This window comes from Fundulus heteroclitus, chromosome 20 (genome assembly GCF_011125445.2).
Source record: "Fundulus heteroclitus isolate FHET01 chromosome 20, MU-UCD_Fhet_4.1, whole genome shotgun sequence".
Classification (NCBI taxonomy): Eukaryota; Metazoa; Chordata; class Actinopteri; order Cyprinodontiformes; family Fundulidae; genus Fundulus; species Fundulus heteroclitus.
The window spans coordinates 1,056,838-1,072,505 of NC_046380.1; the positions used below are offsets into that span (position 1 = coordinate 1,056,838).

Below are 15,668 nucleotides of genomic sequence, written 5' to 3' on the forward strand. Positions count from 1 at the left end.
GTTTCAGGGAAAATGTTCTGATTCATGACGGAGCGCCGTCTCGCTTTAATCCAATCACATTTCTCAAAGCCAATCTGTGAGTTTCTGCTGATAATCTAATCTGAAATCATTTCTCAATTAAATTCAATCTGTTCCCATCCTGATGGCAAAGATTCATCAGCTGACTCGTCTGCGCTGTCGCTGCTCCTCGCTGCCAGGGAGGAGCAAGGCAGCAACAGACGAACCGTCATGCTGAAACTCTTCAAAGCAGAGACATCAGAGGGATTTTCACCCTCAACCTTTAAAAAGCACAACAATTTATCAAAGACTGGGCCAACGAGGGAAACGCTGTGTGAATAACTAAGAGCACCCTTACTGTTTCCACTGGATTTATGTAATGAAAGATAAACACATGAAGACAACTGGATTATAATAATGTCTATAATACTAAACGCAAAGCGCACAGAGATCAGCGATTCTTTGCTGCGTCAGTAATTCTGGGTAATAAAGCTCATAAAGTGGGACAGAGTAGTTATTTCTCTTTAAATGGGAAATCTTTGGGATTAAGATGCATGTATGGGTTAAATGTCAGGAGAAATCCTAAAGAACCAGGACACCAGGCGGGAAGGTGACAGCTACAACCTGCCCTGCAGCAGGAGGAGGAAGAGGAGGAGGAGGAGGAGGAAGAGGAGGAGGAGGAGGAGGAAGAGGCCTCAGCAGCTCCTTCCCTACAGTCCAGGAGAGGAGTCAGTGAGGAGGAGCAGTCGCTGGGATGGAGGAGGCTCCTCGTGTCTCTAACTACTGCTGGAGCCCAGATGCTGTGAAGCTGCAGCTCCTGGTTCCCACTGACCAGGAACCTCCTCTTCCTCCTCCTCCTCCTCCTCCTCTCAACGCTCAACACCAGACATGATGGATGACCAGAACCAGGGAGCAGGAAGGCGGCCCACTACCTCTGGGGATTCAGATTATAGGGGGGGGGGGGCTGCAGACAGTAGACGTCCTTATTTATTATCAGAAGATGTTCTGACCCAAACTTCCTTCCTCTCTGCTGTCCTTCAGTTCTGATGGAAAACTGGCAGATCTGAGGTTATTAGTGGAAAAGGTCGGGGGTGTGAATACTTTAGTTCAGCAGCGTGAGTTTAGTTCCTGGTGTGGATCAGATTGCTGCTGCAGCTGCTCCTGCTGAGTCTGTGGATATTTGCTGTTTCTGAGAAGAGAACTTCATCCCTCCTGGGAATTATTTGCTGTTTGAGGAACAAAACACATGAATTTTCATCATGGCGGAGCAGAAAGCATCTTTAGCAGCTCAGGTTCTGCTGCGACGGAGGAAATCTGGTTCCAGCTCACAGCTGGGAACATCTGCATCATCCTGAGACCTCCCTGACCTCCTGCTGCTGGTTCTGGTACCAAACATCCTGAACCAGCTGAGAGGCAGCAGGAGCTGGTGGTGCTCGCACAGGAAGATGGAGGCTTCTCCAGCAGCTTGGTGGAACGTTACCATCAGCACTGATCCGCTCTGATGAGGTGAAGGAGGCTGAGCCAAAAAGCAAAGCTCTGGATTTACGGGTCCATCTAGGTTCTGACCCTCAGCTGCGGTCCTGAGGTCTGGACCAGGACCTGCAGAACGGGATCCTGGAAGCAAGCGGCTGAAAAGAGCTTCCTGCCACCTGGGTGATGCTGGGTGGCCTGACGAGGAACCAGAAGGTGACGGAGGAGCATCCCTGCATCCAGACCCGGTCAGACGGCTGGGTCGCTGCGTGAAGGTTCTGGATGAAGATAAGGTGCTTCTCCTGGAGGTGGGTGGAAACCCTCTGAGCGTCTGGAACCAGAACAGAGAGGCAGCAGAAGACCTGCAGCTGAGAGGAGGGATGTGGGAGAGAAGCTGGGATGTTCTCTGGCACCTCACCACTAACATTTCACAGTTCAGCCTCATGGAAGCTACGACACAGCAGAAGGTCTTCACGCCGACAAAGTGGATCTGACGGCAGCAGCTAAAAATAAAAACCTGTTTTCCTTTGATATCAAAGGAGGATTCTGGTTTAATTTCTCTCCATAGATGCTGGGAGTTCTGTCAGCGTGTGAGGAAACCACTGCAGCAGCTTTCTGCAGCTCACAGCCTCCAAGAACCTTCAGAAACAGGAAGTAGCCACGTCCACACAGCTCCAGGTATTAGACCTGCAGAGTCCACCCCTGGAGGTTCTCCATGGAGGTTCTGCAGCCTGAGGTACGGGTTGGGCTGCAGAACCTCAGGATGACCAGCAGCTCCACAGCTCAGCCTCTGACATGAGCTCAGAAATTCTGTCCAGAGAACAAGAAGCTTTCTGAGGGCAGATTTCCCATGAGGCCTTGCTCCGGGTGATGCATCACCCCAGGAGGGGTTGGAGTGAGTGAGAGGACCAGACGTGTTGGAGCTGAGGAGATATTTCCTCCTGGCAGCACTCAGCCTCGTTAGAAATGATGAAGGGGAGGCAGAACGTTCTGGAGAACCTGCAGCTCATTCTGCTAATCTGACCTGCAGAACGTTCTCCAACGTTTACGCACAGAGGAGGAAGAACCGCAGGCGTCTCCCTGCAGCTGCCTGGACCGTTAGCAGCCGCACGGATCTGGGCTCGCTCAGATGTTCCATGGTTCTGGTGGAGAACCGAGGAGCGTTGCCTTCTGCTCTCTGTCAGGAGGTCATCTCCAAAAGCACGGGCCTGCTGGATTACCCACAGTGCACCACTCCCACCACCTGTTGGCTGTTGAATGAGAATCTCCTTCCACAATGAGCCTCTTCTTCTTCTGTGGTTTCTCCTGCCAGCCTCAGACCAGCTGCACGCCAAACGGATCCTGCATGGAGTTCTGCATCTGCTGGATCGGGTCCGGATCAGCAGCTGTCCTGAGGTACCAGGTCTTCTGGCACCAGACCAGTTCTAAGGCTTCAGTTGTGGTTCTGTCTCAGGTCCATGTTGGTGCTGGACCAGCAGAAGGAGACCAATCAGCTGCCAGGGTGAGACTCACAGCTTTACAGATGTTCTGAAAGGCTTCAGAGCTCAGATCCATCTTTAGTCTGAGAACTAGAACAAGGTGAGGCCTCCAGAACGTGACGGAGAGCCGGAGAACCTGCAGCTTCACGTTAGATGCTCAGGTTAGAACCACCTGGAGGATCTCCAGCCTCTCCTCTCCAGTCAGAGTTATCAGAACATCTCTTTGCAGATGATAGAAAAATGCTTCAAAATATGGAAAATTTATTCTTACTGGAAATCCTTCATAGTTTCAGTAAATCAGCAAAAGTCCAGTAGAACAGAACCCCCCTGGTCTGGGCCTCGCCCCAGGACCACAGGAGGTCCCCCCATGGAGCAGGAGGTGAATATGGACAGAAACACCTTCAGTTCCACTTTCACCTCCAAACCAGAACATGAAACTCAACAATATTTCACAGATTTAAACACGTTTTTGGCAGAAAACCCAGAAAACCAGGAAGATGTTCTTCTGGAAGATCTCCAGATCTTCCCTTAGAGGCCATTAAGCATCAGATCCAGGAACAGTGGAGCAGAACCAGAACACTTTCTGTAGACCCAGCTCAAAGAGAACCGGACTAAAAACCCGCTCTGCTCCAGAATCAGGCTCTGGTCCAGAACCAGACACTGGTCCAGAACCAGGCTCTGGTGGAGGATCCTCCATGGGTGTCAGCAGGTTAGCTCCATGAATCCTTTAACCTCAGCGCCGTGTTCTGGGTAACCTGCAGAATCTGGACCGGACTGGACCGGGTCTGGCGGGCCCGGTGCGTGGAGCTGGTGTCTGTGAGGAGGCCGCAGCGTGCTGCGCGGCGCGGCGCGGCTGATGGATGGGCTGATATGTGGTGTTATGGCTGTGATGTCAGGGAGGAGCAGGCTGATGGATGAGCGCCTTGTCAGACGCTCCTTTAACGTTTTAATGCACTCAGAGGGAAACACTGAGGACTCCCTGCAGCTCCATCAGTTATTGATTCTGTCGGATGATCAAACATCATTTCTGCATTTGTGTTGCTGCGTGGCGCTCCGAGGCATGACATTCTGCAGAACAAACGCTGAATGAAGCAGCAACGATGCTAATAAAACAGCATTTCTGTTGTTCCCAGCAGGTTGCTGCTCCCTCTCACAGCCAAACCTGTCAACGGGGAACTTCCCCCAGATAAATACCACATCAGATCCATTACTCCCAGTCACACTGCCAGGCTGCCGTTTCAGCTCCCAGCGCATCACAAGGCAGAACTTCACAGCACCTTTTCTGCTCTTATCGGTTCTGCAGACAGAGAGCAGCTGCTGGTGGAAAAGTCTGGAGTGCTGCTCAGGGTGGGACCACTGAGGATAAAACGCTCTTATGCAGGTCAGACAGACGCTCCTGCTGATCAAACCGTGCAGCAGGAGCTCTGGTCTGCTCCTGGCATGGCTGTGCGTCCACAGCCAGAGATAGCAAGCAGCACGCAGACTCCACGCACACGCAGGACTGAAAACAAGCTTCATTCAGACTGAAAGCTCAGCTTCAGGAACGTCTGCATGTGTGCAGGACTAAAGCCACGTCTGAGTGCTTTCACACAAAAATGCCATTATGCTCTTCAGAAAGACTGCAGTCAGCCTCTTCTCTGAAACCCTGCAAGGAGCAAAATACTGAAACAGTTTGCACTTTCTTTTCCGACTCATTCATGACGCCTGAAGCCAAGAAAATATGAGCCACATGCCAATCCACCACAGAGAGGCGAAACAACTGCGAGGACACAGAAAAACGCTGCAATGACTCTAGACTCTGCAGCAAAGAGACAGAAAACCTCCATGTAGACTAAAAAAAAAGACTCCAACAGAATTAAATAAAGCACTTCCTAAAATCACCAGGCAGTAAAAAGATTAGAGAGGCAATGAGAGCTCCAGGCTAACCCAACAACAGCAAAGATACTAAAAATACTGCAAGTCAAACAACTTCAGAGCTTTAAACTAAAATATTCACAACACAAAATACCATAAAATACCACAAAGTAATACTACTAATAATAATAACACCAATAATAATAATTACAATAATAACACCAATAATAATAATAATAATAAAATGATAATAATAATAACAACACCAATACTACTACTACTAATAATAATAATAATAACTGTATTTATAAAGTCGATTGAAACAAAGTGCTGAACAGTAACTAGAGGATAAAATAATACAACAGTATGATTAAATGAATAAAAGAGGAAACAGCAAAATATAACTGTAGAAATAAGCCACAGGAGACAAAGTGAACAAGTGGGTCTTTAGTCTTGAGAAGCAAAAAGCAAAGAACCCAAACCCAATTACTTGAATTAATACATGTTAAAATCACAGCCCTAAACATGTTAAAACAGTCATTAATATGTTAAAAAGCTTTCTTTGTGAGGGAGGAGAGTCAGATGGGAGTAATGGTGATGATGAGAGCTGAAAGGCAACAGAAACACTTATAAAAACTGTTTAGTTGATGTTTTGGATTTAACTCGGCTGCCTTCATGCAGATGTTCAGCTTCTCTGATTATTTCTATCCAGAGCATCCAGCAGCAGCCCAGGGTTCATGTCTTATCGTTCCTCAGCGTTTACTAGCAGACTGAGAGGACTTTAAGCAGGATAACCCGTTGAAAGCAGGAGCCTAACTTAGATAAAAATTACAACAAGGAAACTAAATTCTCTCCTTGCCAAAGAGCACTGCAAAAGCTAAAATACAAAGGGTTTCACAAAAACTGAAAAAAAAAAAACCCAAGACGAAACTTAGTATTAAAAAGAAACCAAAGTGATTTGAAATGGTCCATCACACTATTGCATATCTGCTCTGTATTCCAGACAAGCTCCACCTGAGCGTCTATAATTCACCACTGCTACACAGGAACGTCAGCTACTGCAGCAAAGACCATGGTCCATGGTCAGAACTTCTCCCCATGTGAAACTGGAGCGCCTCAGTGCGTCGGTTCTCCTCAGCTCCAGCATTTCCCTGCAGCTGAGATCAGAGCAGTCACGACTCTCAGCCGCTGAGCTGATGAGTCAGAGCTTCGTCTGTCTGATCATCTGTGGCCTTCCTGACGGACCTGCAGGCAGCCTCCATGCCTGGCAGCTCCTCAGACCTTCAGGGGAGAGCCTGGAGGAGCAGGATGGACCCAACCCCCCCACAGCTCAGAGCCATGAAGAAAGGGGCTCAGTGTTGCTCTTCATCCAGGAGTCCATGCTCCAGGTCATGTTGGCTCTGATCCAGCAGAGACAGACCTGAATCGTGGCTGAAGCAGATCCTGGATACAAGCAGCTGTTGTCTCTGAGATGCAGGGAGCATCCTCGGTGTTTCTGAAGATGCTCCTGTTGGTTCTGGACCTGCTGTATCTGCAGGATCTTCATCCAGAACGTTCAGGCAGCAGGATGTTGTCAGGTGTTTTAGGTGAGGGCTGAGACACCATGCAGGTTCTGTTGGTCAGATCAGCATCTGAAGCAGGGAGTGCTTTAATGTGAAGGAGCAGCTGCGGCTCACATGAAGCGGCCAACTAAAATATTCATGTTGCTTTAAAACCACGGCCTGCGGGACGTCATTAAGCTTCTCTTTAACACGCTTGTTCTTAGATTATCCAGGATTAACTCTGCTGCTGCCATGAAAGGAGGGGAGGAGAATGAAGGGACGTGTCGGGGGGGGGGGGGGGGGTGATGGGGGGGAATCACAGCTGGCAGATCCGAACAGAAAAGAAAGGATGGATTTGTAGAACAAAGTGAAACATGGAGAACCAGCAGAAGATCAACGTTTCTGTGATTTACTCCTTCAGACCAGAAAGGAGAACCTCTGATGAAGGAAAACTGGTCTTCTCCTCTTCCTCATTGAGGTCAAAGTCTGAAAGGTCCAAACCCGGCTGACAGATTCTGGCAGGAAGCTGCAGTGACCCATGAGGCTCTGCAGACTGATGACAGCAAGACGACGGGGGTCTGGGAGAACCCGAGTTATTGGCCCCTCCCACAGGACCCCCCCCCCCCCCACACACACACACAGACCATCGGAACAAACTAAGAAATGCACCATTGTTCCTGTTTGTTCCCTTCATAAATCTCTTTCATCTATTCAGGAACCAAAACAATAACAATAAACAATGCAGATTGGAGAGCAGTAGGAGAACTCAGCAGAGAGAGAGAAATAGACCCTGATGTCCTCCAGCAGCCTAAGCCTATAGCAGCATAACTATAGAGGTAGCTCAGGGTAACATGAGCCACTCTGACTAGAAGCTTTGTCACAAAGGAAAGTTTTAAGATTAGTCTTAAAAGTAGACGGGGTGTCTGCCTCACGGACCAAAACTGGGAGTTGGTTCCACAGGAGAGGAGCCTGATAGCTAAAGGATCTGCCTCCCATTCTACTTTTAGAGACTCTAGGAACCACCAGCAGACCTGCAGTCTGAGAGCGAAGTGCTCTGTTAGGAACATACGGGGTAATCAGAGCTCTGATATATGATGGAGCTTGATTATTAAGGGCTTTATACGTTAGAAGGAGAATTTTAAATTCTATTCTTGATTTAACAGGAAGCCAATGAACGGAAGCTAAAATTGGAGAAATATGATCCCTCTTGTTGATTTTCATCAGAACTCTTGCTGCAGCATTTTGGATCAGCTGAAGGCTTTGAACTGCATTTTGTGGACTTCCTGATAGTAAAGAATTACAATAGTCCAGCCTTGAAGTAACAAATGCATGGACTAGTTTTTCAGCATCACTCCTGGACAGAATGTTTCTAATTTTGGCGATATTCCTGAGGTGAAAAGAGGAAACTCTGGAAACCTGTTTAATATGGGATTTAAATGACATGTCTTGGTCAAAAATAACACCAAGATTTTTAACTTTATTACCAGAGGCCAAGTTAATGCCATCCAGATTAAATGATTAATCTGCCACCAAAAAGGAACCGGGTCAGAGCAGATCCTCGGTACCAACCTGCCCTCCATCCTGTACATCGCTAAAGTCAGGAAACGGGTCAGAACCATCCCTGCAGATCCACAGTCTCACCTCCACCTCCCACAGGAAAACAGCATCCAGCATCATCGGCTCAATCTGTCCTCTGGTCTAAAGTGTTTCCTTTACAGTAAAGTGTTTGATTCCTATTCCTGCATTGAGTTATTGAAGTCAGCACATCCTGGGCATTTTCCTTGTACCTGTTCATGCAAATAAAGCTGAGTCTGAAACTGAGAACCGCCCAAATGGTTCATAAAGATGAAGCACAGAACCAAAAGCTGCAGTCTACCTGCCTGCTGCCATCAGTCTCACAGCGTGAGGAAACATGGCAGTCAGTCGGTTACAGAGAGAACTGCACAGAGGCGTGGAAGTGGAGATGTCAGGAGCAGATAAACCTGTGACCCCCCCGGTCCCAGATGTGGGTAGAAGCAGCTGAAAATGGACGGCTGGGTTTATTCTAGAAGAGGCTGAGCAGCTCCATCATCCAGACAGAAATGAAGCAGAGACGTTGCTCCTCTCAGCTGAGGAGCTTTGTTCTTCTGGCTGAGGAGCACATGGAGCACATGGAGCACATGGAGCACCTCCCTCTGGAGGCTTTCATCCCACTCAGACTTTCAGGCCTGGGCCTCCCCAGGAAGGCCTGCTGCAGGTGGACCTCTGAGGACTCAGAGTTATATAAGGATTCTTTCCAGGGGAGAGAGGAAACAGCTGGTGGGTGCGTGACAGGACCATCCTAACATAAGTGTGATCCGGTACTTTGTGGATTGGAACCGTGAACTGTTTGTGAATAAAAGAATAGATTCACCTTTGTCTCATCTTGTCTTTTTTAAATGTTTAATCCTCTTTCACATCTGCTTTGGTGTTAAAATAACGGAAAATGTTAGATCGTCTGAAGAAAATCTGGAAGAGCGAACAGATCCTCCGTCTGATTAGAGAAAACTGATACAGACTGGATTCCTCTAATCTGCAGAAAACCCACCCAGTCCAGCTGATCTTAACCAAACATGCAGAAACGTTCAGATATCTCATTGTTATCTCATTAATATCATTATTATCTCAATAATATCATCATTATCTCATTGATATCTCATTAATATCATTATTATCTCATTAATATCTCAGGTTACCTCAGAGTCTAAACCTGTTGCTGGCTGAGCTTCTTTCATCCTCTAGACCTGAAAACTGGCTCAGAGTTTATCTGCTGAGCTGTGTGTCTCTCCTAGACGCCTGGAGCTGGTCTGCAATTAACCTCTCTAACATAGAAAGTACTCCTGGGTCAATGTGAGCTTCTGAGCTTTCTGTGTCTCTGCTCTGTCTTCTCTGACATAGAAAGTACTCCTGGGTCAATGTGAGCTTCTGTGCTTTCTGTGTCTCTGCTCTGTCTTCTCTAAGCCCCAGTGGGTGGAGGCAGATGAGCGTTCACACTGAGCCTGGTTCTGGTTCTGCTGGAGGTTCTCCTCCCTGTTAAAGGGGAGTTTTCCTCTCCACTGTCGCTTCATGCATGCTCAGTATGAGGGATTGCTGCAAAGCCATCAACAATGCAGACGACTGTCCACTGTGGCTCTACGCTCTTTCAGGAGGAGTGAATGCTGCTTGGAGAGACTTGATGCAACCTGCTGGGTTTTCCTTATATATATATATATATATATATATATATATATATATATATATATATATATATATATATATATATATATATATCTGTGGGTCATGTGGGTCTGAAACAACAGCTGCTGTGTAGCGTCTACACAGGAGGACGATGAAATGGGCAGAACCGGCTTCATTCTGCAGTTCTGGTTCTGGTCAGCAGGGATCGGTCGTTGACCCAAAGTGGAGAAAGAGAAAAGTCTCCCACTCCTGCTGCCTCGGCTGCCGCTGCAGCAACATGTCTGCTGGTGTTTCTGAAAGCTTCAGAGCTCTTCCAGCTTGATTACTGTTTCTTGTGACATTTTCATTAAATCTGAGCGTACTGAGGCTGAATCCCCCGCCCCAGCAGGACCCCGCCGCCCCGATAAGGAGCCGTGCTCCGGTGACACCAGGGGACTGCTGTGAAGTTCATTTAATCCAATCCCAGTTTAAAAGCTGCCACAGATCAATGCTCCACGGCTTATCCGGGTGGAAATACTGGCCCGGCGTCTGGAGCTGAAAGATCTGTGGGGCGTCCTCCATGCTCCCTGGCACCGCCGTGTCCTTTCATAATCCCCTGAAAACTCCTGCACGCAAATGTCAGGACGCCTCCTAACTGCTGAGCTGCAGAGAGTCATCAGATTGCTGCAAATGTCAGCGAGATTATTCAGAGAGCAATCAACAACACCAGGAGCTCTAATTAATTCCTTTCAAGCTCCTGCGAGTCAACAGTTTGATCTGAGCTCGTTTAGGAGCAAAGCGCTTTTTGTTTCAGTGGTGGGAGCGTTCAGATCACTGCCGAGGTTTCTGAGCCACGTTTCACACAAAACGATGGAAACCTGAACCAACGGCTGCTCATGTGTCGTCAAATTCAGGCCAAATGGCTGTTTCTCTCAATAAAACGCTTTAATCACTGACAACGTTTCAGTCAAAGCCTTCTGATTTGTTTTAAAAATCTGATCTTCACTCTGAGTTCAGCATCGCATCCTTTTTATCTTTCTAACTCTGCTTCATTAATCTGATTTATTTTTTACATCTGGAAAGATTCCTGCTGGTTGAAAGCGTAACTTTGCTGCAGACAGGTCACAATAATTAACTGAACATGTGAATTAATGACAGATTATTTGCATCCCATCCTTGTTTTACTGGAATAAATGCAGATTATCCACAGTAGAACATAGAATAACATAGAACTGTATGTGTTATAGATTAGTTTCACATATTCCAAGGAGGCACTGATCTATATAGTACATAAATTGAATATTATCATGTTAAATTATGCAGAGAATAAATATTTGGTTATTTATCGTTCATATAAATCTTGAATTGGTCTTAAGATTTCAATAAATATGCTCCTACATGCAGAACGTACCTTAAATCTATAACCACATCACCTGTAAAAACAATCCTTGTATCATAAAGAGCTAATTCATGGAATAAAACAATGATTAGAATTATTACATTACATATTGCATGGCAGCATTTCTCTTCCATTCAGATTTGACTTTCTGCAGCTTTTGTTTTGCTCTATTTACTGAAACACAAAAAGCTCTTTCTGCTCATTCTAATAATGTGAAACATTGCTTTAACCATTTCACTCATAATATTTCATCTGTATGATTATTAAAGAGAAGAGAATCTCTAATTCCCTCCTGGGAAGTAAACAGCTTAACGAGTTCAACTATTATTCAATAAACACATTAAAAGAGCCTCAAACAGCAACATTTCACCTACAGACACATCGTCTCACATCGTTTCTCCTTAAACTCCTTAAACATCTCCACAGTTTCAGAATATCAGGATGCTTCAGCTCTCTGAACGACTGCGTCAGCCTGCATCCCCTCTGCTGCAGAAACGCCTCAACTAGCAGGCATCAACGGCTTCCAGGTGGACTCCGGTCCTTCCTGGAGCGCAGAGCGGTTGCTGGTTCAACGCTGCCACAGTCCTGGCAGCCAGGCAGCGGCTCCGAGGCGCCGGTTCTGCTCCGACTGACCAACCGCTGCAGGGAACAGACTTTGAACCTGTAGCCGGCCGACGTCTGCGACGCAAGCCGGAGGCGGTGTTGCCGTGGCAACAGCAGCCTTAACAGCAGCAGCTGCAGGACGGACGGACGGACGGCGTTAAATCTTCATTAATCTGCTGCTTGTTTTTCTCTGAGTAAATCTAATAAATGCAGATTTCACTCATGGAGACGTAGTCACAGCTTTAATATCACAAACAACACGTTTCAGCCCTCAAACATCCATCTGGAGCTCCAGCAAACAGACTGCTGGGACCACACAGAGCTGCCGGTTGAAATCCGGGCAGGCAGACCACAGAGCAGCTCACCTGCTTCTCTGGAGAGCTGCATGAAGGCGTCCACCCCCTTCTCCCCGTAGCTGCCCTCAGAGGCCACTGTGGAGACGTAGTTCCAGCCCACGGCCTTCACGATGTCCACCATGGCCTGGGCCTGGAAGCTGTCTGGAGGAACCACCCGCGAGAAGAAGTCGTAGCGGCGGTCGTCGCTCAGCTCCGGGGCGGTGGAGGCGTAGCTGACCTGAGGGATCTGGAAGGAGGAATGGAGAAGAATAACTATCCTGTTTGTTAAAGCTCCTCCCAGTGAGACCACCAGGAGAAGATTCACTGGAAAGATTCACTGGAAAGACCTCCTGCCTCCTGCAAAGCAAACATTCCTCTTTCTCAGGTAAACAGCTTTAGATTGATTATCCATCACACATGAAAAGCTTCTGTAGGACTGAGAAGGTTAATGTAGATTAAAACTGTTACTCTAGCCTTGGGTTAGAACTGTATTATTTTATTTTTACAGCAGCAGCTTTTCTCCGTCTGCCAGAGGAAGACGTCGGCCCTGAAGGCTGGAGCAGAAGATGGTTAAAGTTACTGAAGGTCCACCATCTCCTTCTTCAACAGCCAGAAATCAGTTCAACTCTCTAGACAGACGGTTCCTGTCAGAGCTGCTCAGCGTCCTACAGAGGAGAAGGTTCTGCTGCTTTGTTCTGACCCACTCATCATCATCTGGACCCTGTGATGCCTTAACTAATCAGGACTTATTCTATTAAACGTCATTTTATCTGTCCTGACCCAGCGGCACCGGCCCGTCTTCTCCGTCCTCCTAGCGCTGCCCAATCCGCCTGTAGACCTTCTTGTATGGAGAGTTCTGCTCTCAATGGAGCTCCTGAGCTAACTGGACCCGCTGAAGGAAGTGGGTTCTTCTGGGCCGAGCCCTCTGAGCGGCTCTAATTAAACCCAAACGGTGTGTTGTTATCAGGCAGAAGTTCTCCAGTCAGCTGCTGTGGATTTCTGGAAGGTCATCAAAGTTATGAAGGAGAAAGCCGCTGTTAGCTGGAAACGGTTCTGACCCGGCTCAGAGTGGACCCGGTCCCAGTAATTACAGCAGAGCTGTGAAAGGTTAGGGGATTAGTCAATGCCTCCATCAAATGAACTCCATCGTTCAGGAAAGCTGTGGAGAAACTCCTAAAGCTGCTCCTTCCATCCTGCTAGCATCCAGCGTGGATTAAAGCTCCCAGCAGGTCAAAGGTCACTGGACTCATTTCATTCTCACCTCCTAATAAACACGTTCCTGAATGAACTGGTGGTAAATTGGGCCGTAGCTCAGATCTCTGTTGCAAACAGTCTGCAGCTAATCTGCATGAAGCAGGTTCAGGAAAAGAAAAGCTGAGGTCAGCAGAGGTTCTGCAGAACCCAGGATCAGCTCTAAAGGTTCTGGTGCATCTAAAGAAGACCTGAGCTTTACAGCGACGTTTACCAGCCAACTATAGTATAATTCATGGAAAAACTCAGGTTTATTCATGTTTCGTTGAGAAATCTTCCACAATTTATGCTTTATTTGTCATCTCATCACAACTTGTAACATTTCAGAACTATAACCGGTCATAACTGTGAATGTTTATTATTACTACTGCACAAGAATTGCCCATATTGGGACAAATAAAAGTTACTACTACTAACTGTGACATTGCTACTTAACATGTACGTTTAAAAAGTCTGAAAGGTTTTGTTATCAGTGATTATCTGTGCAGTGTTTTTCTCCAAATAAATCATATAAATATATCAGAATGATGAATATATATTTAAGATATTTGACAGAACCAAAAATAAAAAATGCTAATAATTAAAGGAGAACCAGAGAAGAAGACAGGTCACTTCCTGTCATGTGACTGTGTGGCCTTTAGGTGCTGCTCTGCCTCTCGCTGTCAGCAACCCTGAACCCAAAGAAGACAGACCACAGAACCAGAACCTGTTCTACGTTGTGCCTCAGTGACCCGGAGATGGAGAACTTCTCCAGATGATCACAGAATCACCAGAAGTGGAACACGGTCTGATCAAAGCGACTAAAACCAGCAATCTCCATCAAAACGTCTCATTTCCAGCTTCACTGGTTCCCTGGAAACTTTCAACAAACTTTCTTTATTCTACATCGGTTCAGTTTTATTAATACAGCGCCATTAAACTCAGCCCTGATGCAGCAGAACAGCAGAAACCCAGTAAACATCAAAGCCACCACAGAACCTGATGTTCCTCAGAACCACCTTCATGCCCCCAGGTTGACACACGTTTGGTTCTACTCTTGTTATTATCTACAAGAGAAATGCTTTAAGTATAGATAATAAATGGCAGGAAGTGGTTGAAAGGTGTCTGCCATGGGGGGCTGCCATGGGGGTCTGCCATGGGGGTCTGCCATGGGGGGGTGCCAGGTCTGCCAGGTGGACCTGAAGGCATCTTGTTTCCAGGATCTTAGCTTCCTGAAATCAGAGAACAGCACAGCTGGGATGTGGTACCAGGTCAGAGTGCAGCTATGGAACAAAGACCATCTGAGTCCTTCTGGCCTCTGGCATCACCTTCATCCTCAGGGTCTGCAGGTGTCCACCAGCAGAAGGTCTCTCTACCGTCTAACCACTGAACTCTGATCCTGTCAGGACCAGAGAAGGTCGGCGGCTGAGGGAACCTGAGGGTAGAAAGTGTCTCCTGGCTGTTTGGGAGAAGACCTTCTGCTGGATTAGGAGCAGCTGCAGATTCTCGCTGTGCTCCTGACTCCTCCTGAGCTTTTCAGGCGTAGTTTCTGCTCCTCTCCATCTGAACAGATGCTTTTCTCCTCGTCGGTACCGGCAGCACCCTGGAGGTCCATGGGGCGTTTGCTGCAGATCTGAGGACCTGACGTCTCGCTCTCTGAGCTCTTGATCACGGCGCCGCGGCCTCATGGGAGCGATGAGCTGCACGTCTCCCTGAAGCAAACACTCGTGGTGAAGAGAGCAGGACCTGCTGTCAGAAGTCACGCTCAGCCCCTCAGAACCTGCTGGACCCAGTCACAGACGCAGCAGCCTGCTTTCTGCCACAGTGACACTGGTTCTCACGTCGGAGCAGAACGTCTGAGAGGAACCGTCTGTGGTCACAGAGTTATGGATAATAAAACGTTCAGAATGCTTCTGAGGAGCAGTCCAGAGGGATAAACAGAAAAATAAAGGATGGAGCCTGGCTGCAGACCAGATGATTGATGAGACCCATAAACGTCTCTGTCACGCCTGCTGCTGTCGCTCCTTCTTCCCCTGGACACAGAAAGGTCGCCACCTGAGCAGCTGCAATGAAACAACCTGAGAGGCGGCGTGACCGCAGCTGAACCTGCAGCTGAACCTGCAGCTGAACCTGCAGCTGAACCTGCAGCTGAACCTGCAGCTGAACCTGCAGGTGAACCTACAGGTGGAGGTGCGTACCTGGATCCAGACTGAAGCCTGGACATCAACAAGTCCTGGTGACACTTAATCACACACAGTAACACACAGCTGTGCTGGGTCTCCAGGAGCAGACTTCATGGATCAGACTTCAGACAGAAACAGAGGCAAGACTAGAGGACAGGAACGGAGCTGAGTCCTCCTCATTGCTCCTGTGGTCATCAGCTCTAACTGCGTCTCACTGAAGGACTTCAACGTTCCCTCCATCCTCCACAGCTGCAGCTTTAGCCCAGAGGGACGTCCTGGAACCAGACTAGGAACCAGACTAGGAACCAGACTAGGAACCAGACTAGGAACCAGACTAGGAGCGCTGCGCTGGGAACACAAGTACCGCCGCCGGGTCACGGATAAACCTGCTTCCTGCTCATGAC

At 47.7% G+C, this 15,668-nt stretch overlaps 1 protein-coding gene across 2 annotated transcripts in view; it reads right to left on the reverse strand.

Moving 5' to 3' along the window:
* The window catches only part of LOC105921885 (metabotropic glutamate receptor 7), an 84,807-nt gene that overhangs the window by 42,951 nt on the left and 26,188 nt on the right, over positions 1–15,668 (reverse strand). For both annotated transcript variants that reach the window (XM_036151703.1, XM_036151704.1), the window contains exon 2: positions 11,882–12,098. In XM_036151703.1, the coding sequence (XP_036007596.1) occupies positions 11,882–12,098 (217 nt within the window). The remainder of the gene's footprint in view (positions 1–11,881; positions 12,099–15,668) is intronic.